This window comes from Arachis ipaensis, chromosome B06 (genome assembly GCF_000816755.2).
Source record: "Arachis ipaensis cultivar K30076 chromosome B06, Araip1.1, whole genome shotgun sequence".
Taxonomy (NCBI): Eukaryota; Viridiplantae; Streptophyta; class Magnoliopsida; order Fabales; family Fabaceae; genus Arachis; species Arachis ipaensis.
In genome coordinates, this window is record NC_029790.2 from 78,251,341 (window position 1) to 78,258,021 (window position 6,681).

Genomic DNA, 6,681 nt, shown 5'->3' on the forward strand with positions numbered 1-6,681 from the left:
AATGTATCTAGTGCAAAAAAAATTTAACACAATTCACAAACACTTGGTAATTTTTTGTTTCCTTTTCTCCCTCACTTACCCTCTTTGCGTGGTGCCATAACCTAGAATCAGAACCCATCTCAGCTCTCTTTTCTCTCGCCACTCTGTCCCTCAAGCCCGTCGCCGGCTCCTCAAGCTTTGGTCGCCCCCTCAAGCTCGTCGCCGCTCAAGCTTTGGTCGCCCCCTCAAGCTCGTCGCTGCCTCAAGCTCTGTCGCCCCCTCAAACTCGTCACGGCCTCAAGCTCTGTCGCCGCCTCAAGCTCACGTCGCCGCCTCAAGCACGTCGCCGCCTCGAGCTTGCGTCGCCGCTTCAAGCTCATCGCCGCCTCGAGCTCGCGTCGCTGCTTCAAGCTCATCGCCGCTCAAGCTCTGTCGCGCTCTATCATAGTTCGTAAGCTCGCCTTCCTGCTTCGGCCATCAACGCTTCCTCGGCCCTGAGTCTGGGTTTAGGGTTTCAGCTTCGGCTCGGATTGAAAGAATTCTTGATCCATCATATCTTGATGGAGTGGCTAGCACATTCAGTGGCCTCAAAAACATACTTCAAAAATCAGCAACCAAAGCAAAAGCATGGGTTGGTGAGGCAGGAGGGGCTTACAACAATGGCCACCATCTTGTGTCTGATGCATTTGTCTACAGCTTCTGGTTAGTTTAACTAACTCACCTTGAATTTCTTTTTATTATTTTTTAATTTTTTTTGTCATTGGAGATTCTACAAGCATTTACTCTAATGTTAATACATCATAACACAGGTATTTGGATCAGCTTCGAATGTCAACTGTTTATGACACCAGAACATACTGCAGACAGAGTTTGGTTGGAGGAAACTATGGATTACTAAACACTTATACTTTTGTGCCAAATCCAGATTATTATAGGTACAGCCTAAGGCATCATTTTTTTTCACTTTTGGCTACACTTTTCAAGTGTACCTGAATGGGTGTTTTTCTTGTAGTGTAACGTTCTCGAAGGTTGGCAAGCCTACGTTAAAAGATCCACGTTAACTAAGTTAACGTGGACTCTAACGTAAGGAAGGGGGAGACTTCTCAACGTTACTGGGAAAGGTGAGTCCCAATAACGTGTGCGAAGGACATAGAGGCAACGTTAGTGGCAACGTTTGTGCCACTAACATTGAAGTTAACATGGCTCTTACTTTGGTGAGGAACGTTAGTGAAAAAGGTAATTGTCACTAACGTTCTCGGACCCATATTTTCACTGAACGTTAACACCACTAACGTCCTGAGCTAAAGTCTCTGCCCACTTCACACTTTCTCTCTGCAAGTAAAGCCAAGCCCAATGAAGAAGATAACTGCTTCAAACTCAAGATCTAAAGGCCCATACCCAAGACTTGAAGAGCCAACTAGAATATCAGAAGAGTAGTATATATAGGAGTAGCTTTGAATTATTTTGGGGAGTTGGAAATTAAAGGGAGCCTCTTGGCATAGAATTACTCTCTGTATTTTACTTTCTCTGCACTTCTAGTTTCATAATGTATTCTCCATCTTTGTTTTCATTTTCCAGAGCTATGAACAACTAAACCCCTTTCATTGGGTTAGGGAGCTCTGTTGTAATTTGATGGATCAATATTAGTTTTCATTATTCTTCTTCTATCTTTTCTCTTGATTTTACTTGAAAGCTTTTGATCTTCATCCAATTGGGTAGTTATCTTGGAAAAGAAGCTATTCAAACTTGGATCTCTTCTGAACCTTGAAAGAGGAATGAAGAGATCATGCTAGAAATGCTTTCTCATGCTGGACCAAATTGGGTTTGGAAGGATATGTGACTATAATCCTCTCAACACTTGATTTGGGAAATGCATGTGGTATAATCAGTGACCATACTTCATTTCTTCTCATGAGCAATTGACCAAGGAATTTGCTATTGATCAAGATTTGAGAGATTGAATTACAAGGAATTGTAATTCGATCACTTAAGATTGCCAAGGAGATCAATGAGTGCATTGATTGAGGAAGAGATGAAAATGAAATTGATCCGGAGAATGCAACATCTCCTGAGCCCAATGAACTCCCCATTTCTGATCTTACCCATTCTCTTTAATTTCTGTCATTTACTTTTATGAGCAATTACCCCATTCCCATTTAAGATTCTGCAATTTACTTTCCGTCATCTACATTCAGCTCTTTATTTCTAGCATTTACTTTTCTGTTATTTACTTTCCCACTATCTAATTTTCTGCAAATCTCAACTCAAATTCTGATTCGCTCAAGTAGAACATTCCTCTAATTAAAATTGCTTGATCAATCAATCCCTGTGGGATTCGACCTCACTCTATTGTGAGTTTTTACTTGACGACAAATTTGGTACACTTGCCGAAGGAAATTTGTTATGAGATAAGTTTTTCGTGCATCATTTGCCCAAGTTTAGATGACACAAACTGGCGTTGAACGCCAGTTCCATGCTGTATTCTGGAGTCAAACGCCAGAAACAGGTTGCAAAGTGGAGTTAAATGCCAGAAACAGGTTACAAACTAACATTCAACTCCAAGAAAGACCTCTACACGTGTAAAACTCAATGCTCAGCCCAAGCACACACCAAGTGGGCCCCGGAAGTGGATTTCTACATCATTTACTCATTTCTGTAAACCCTAGTAACTTGTTTAGTATAAATAGGACTTTTTACTATTGTATTTACATCTTCGGATCAGATCTTTGATTAGTTTTATGCTATCTTAGACTTTCATGGGGGCTGCCTATTCGGCCATGCCTGGACCATTATCACTTATGTATTTTCAAACGGTAGAGTTTCTACATACCATAGATTAAGGTGTGGAGCTCTGCTGTTCCTCATGAATTAATACAAAGTACTACTGTTTTTCTATTCAATTCAAGCTTATTCCTTCTCTAAGATATCCATTCGCACCCAAAAACATGATGAATGTGATGATTATATGACGCTCATCATCATTCTCACTTATGAATGCGTGCTTGACAAACACTTCCGTTCTACATGCAACCAAGCTAGAATGAGTATCTCTTAGATATCTAATACAGAGGACCAAGTCCGAGATATTAGAGTCTTCGTGGTATAAGTTAGAACCCATGGATGGCTATTCTTGAGATCCGAAAAGTCTAAACCTTGTCTGTGGTATTCCGAGTAGGATCTGGGAAGGGATGGCTATGACGAGCTTCAAACTCGCGAGTGTTGGGCGTACACTACAAGATTGTTGCCATTTTGTGGCGGTTTTAAACCCCCACAAAACGAATTGTGGCAGTTTCTAAAACCTCCAAAATTGGAGGTGCCACGAGCTTATTTGTGGCAGTTTTTGAAAACCGCCACGACATTTTTTAGTGGCGGTTTTTTTGCTATTCTGTGGGGGGTTTTGAGTTAATAGATTCTGGAAGTTTTGTGTCATTTTTGTGGCGGTTTAAAACCCCCACAAAGTTAATTTTCAAATTTAAAAAAAAAGGGCCACAAACTGAACAACGGCAAACCACTACCAGGCTGCTATTCCTAATTTTGAGCACTGCCAAAAAAGAGGTTCTTAGCAAGTCACATTACTAATCATATTAACTAACCATAACTATACAAATATAAGTAAATAATTGAAATATTAATACATTGATAGAGTATGATTCTTGGTAGTGGATTTACAAAATTTCAAGTACAAAACAAAGATATCCCAGCACGAAATTCTTAGTATAAATTAAAACAAAATCAGTTCAACCAAAATCAGTTCAACCAAATTCATAGTATAAATTGAAGATATCCTAGGATCATAACTATATGATAATCTTCCATAAATTTGCACTTCATATTAAGTTTATATTTGAATATTTACAAGGAAAAAAAGGAGTTTAATCACAGTTAATCTGCACTTCATACATAATTAAAAAGAAAAAGAAAATGACATATAAAAATTTTTCAAGGATACTCAAGGCCTATCCTGTAACCACCATTAAACCTTGCTCGAAATATATTTGACTTGACTAAACAAATTTGATGAGCATAGAATCTTTTTCCTGGAGAAGGAAAACAGGGCAAATTAGTACATAAACTAATTTCTGACATTAGTTGACTTAATTATATAAATTATAATCAGTATTTGATCAGTGATGGAAACATTTAATTTTGTCTAAAATGTAATGCATGCATATCGCAATATATACCTTATTATCTTCAGTAAACATTTTGCAAAAAAAAAACCTCCTTATCACTTTATTTATTTATTTTCTTTGACATTAGTATGTGTATCTGCTCATTTAGGTCACCAAATTTCTAAAAACTATGTGAAGAAGAAAAAAAAAACACTTCGAAATGCACATGTGTGTGTGTGTATATATATATACCTGACGCTTTCGAACCCTTGCAACAGAGCTTTGAAGTTCTCCTTCAAGCTTAGTCAATTCTTCGTATTGGAGAAAAGCTATGCCTTCTCCAAGGTAGCGCTGAATCCCCATCTCAAGGCTTAGATTTTGACGCCTCAGCATTGCCATCTCAGTCAATAAATCTTCCTACAAAATTGATGATATTATTAAAATTATAACTTTTATGTATCTCATTTTTTGAAACAGATGATTTAATGACAAAAACGAACATGCAAATCATTCATTATACTATATGATTAGAAAGAAAATTGAGCACCTTAGTCTCATATAACTACCTGATCATGGGCATGTCCATGGTGCATTATGTGAGTCCCTGTAGATCGTTGGTAATTTTCAATTATTTGATCCATCCTGACCAAAATATTAATTTGACGTTCATATATATATTTAAATATGATAGGATAAGTAGATAGAATTGAGGAAAGCCCTAAGGAATATAAAAAGATTATACCTGTAGGGGTGAGAGGAGTAGTGAGAGAGCTTACCAGTGTTGGAGAAGGCGATGAGTCCTATCTGGGCGTCACAGAGGACAGAGAGCTCATTGGTCTTCTTCAGGAGTCCGTTCCTTCTCTTTGAGAACGTCACTTGCCTCGTCGTCGTATTTTCTATCCTCTTTATCTCTATCTTTCCCCTTCCCATGTTTTATTCCACAGTTGAAAGAAAGAAGCACAGAAGGAGCCAGGAAGAGAGTAGATCCGAGTCAACACCTCACCTAACCAGCTCTCCCACGATTTCCTTCTTTGCTAAGCTACTTAGGAAGCAATGCGTGAAATCAGGAAATTTTAGTAGTAAAATTGAAATCAGAGCTCTTTATCTATAAATTGGAATTTTCTAACTATAGATGTGTTATATGTACAGAAATAGAAACATAAGAACCTCAATAAGTAAAATAGTTCAAAGAGCCAAAACATATTATCTGTCAAGAAATTGAAGGATAATATGATCAATTAAATTAAATAATAGAAGAAGACACTAAAATAGGAATAAGAGTGAGGATAAGAAAAAAAACTTTATTGAACTGGAACAAACAAAATCCAAGCCTCTGTTTGATAGTATCAATCTTATCTTTACTATGCTCACAAAATGAAGGGCCAATTTTTCAGTTGTAAGTTTTCTAATAAACCACCAAAATTAGTGTTCCCATTACTAGCAGGATTCAATACTAATGTATATATTCACCATAAGTTACCAATAGTACTTTGCATTAATTCATGAGGAACGGCAGAGCTCTACACCTTAATCTATGGTGTGTAGAAACTCTAACGTTGAAAATACGTAAGTGATAATAGTCTAAGCATGGCCGAATGGCCAGCCTCCAAGGTCTAGAGACTAAATGTCCAAAGATTCGATCCTTAACATCATAGTAAAAAGTTCTATTTATACTAAACTAGTTACTAGGGTTACAGAAATGAGTAAATGATGCAGAAATTCACTTCCGGGCCCACTTGGTGTGTGCTTGAGCTGAACATTGAAGCTTTCACATGTAGAGGTCTTCCTTGGAGTTAAACGCCAGTTTGTAACCCGTTTCTGGCGTTTAACTCTGCTTTGCAACCTGTTTCTGGCGTTTAACTCCAAAATAGGGCAGAGAGCTGGCATTGAACGCCAGTTTGTGTCGTCTAAACTCGGGCAAAGTATGGACTATTATATATTGCTGGAAAGCCCTCGATGTCTACTTTCCAACACAATTGAGAACGAGCCATTTGGACCTCTGTAGCTCCAGAAAATCAGCTTTGAGTGCAGGGAGGTCAGAATCCAACAGCATCTGCAGTCCTTCTTCAACCTCTGAATTTGATTTTTGCTCAAGTCCCTCAATTTCAGCCAGAAATTACCTAAAATCACAGAAAAATACACAAACTCATAATAAAGTCCAGAAATGTGAATTTTAATTAAAAACTAATAAAAATATACTAAAAACTAACTAAATCATACTGAAAACTCTGTAAAAACAATGCCAAAAAGCGTATAAATTATCTGCTCATCACAACACCAAACTTAAATTGTTGCTTGTCCCCAAGAAACTGAAAATCAAAAAGGATAAAAAGAAGAGAATATACTATAAATTCCAAAATATCAATGAAACTTAGCTCCAATCAGATGAGCGGGACTAGTAGCTTTTTGCCTCTTGAACAGTTTTGGCATCTCACTTCATCCATTGAAGTTTAGAATGATTGGCATCTATAGGAACTTAGAATTAAGATAGTGTTATTGATTCTCCAAGTTCAGTATGTTGATTCTTGAACACAGCTACTTTATGAGTCTTGGCCGTAGCCCTAAGCACTCTGTTTTCCAGTATTACCAC

General features: G+C 37.7%; 1 protein-coding gene across 1 annotated transcript; it reads right to left on the bottom strand.

The window, feature by feature from the left end:
* On the bottom strand, positions 3,933-5,155 carry LOC110263763 (MADS-box protein FBP24-like). The gene is made up of 4 exons (XM_021105537.1): positions 4,834-5,155; positions 4,658-4,733; positions 4,344-4,508; positions 3,933-4,016 (listed from the first exon to the last, which is right to left on the bottom strand). Exons 1-4 carry the CDS (start codon positions 5,019-5,021, stop codon positions 3,984-3,986), a joined length of 462 nt encoding a protein of 153 aa, XP_020961196.1. The 5' UTR covers positions 5,022-5,155; the 3' UTR covers positions 3,933-3,983.

Bases quoted from the DNA above. Each gene is read 5' to 3' on its own strand.
- LOC110263763 (XM_021105537.1), bottom strand. From the start codon at position 5,021: ATGGGAAGGGGAAAGATAGAGATAAAGAGGATAGAAAATACGACGACG. The intron at 4,734-4,833 runs GTATAATCTTTT...TATTTTGGTCAG, and splicing joins TACTCCTCTCACCCCTACAG to GATGGATCAAATAATTGAAA. The intron at 4,509-4,657 runs GTAGTTATATGA...TCAATTTTGTAG, and splicing joins ATGGACATGCCCATGATCAG to GAAGATTTATTGACTGAGAT.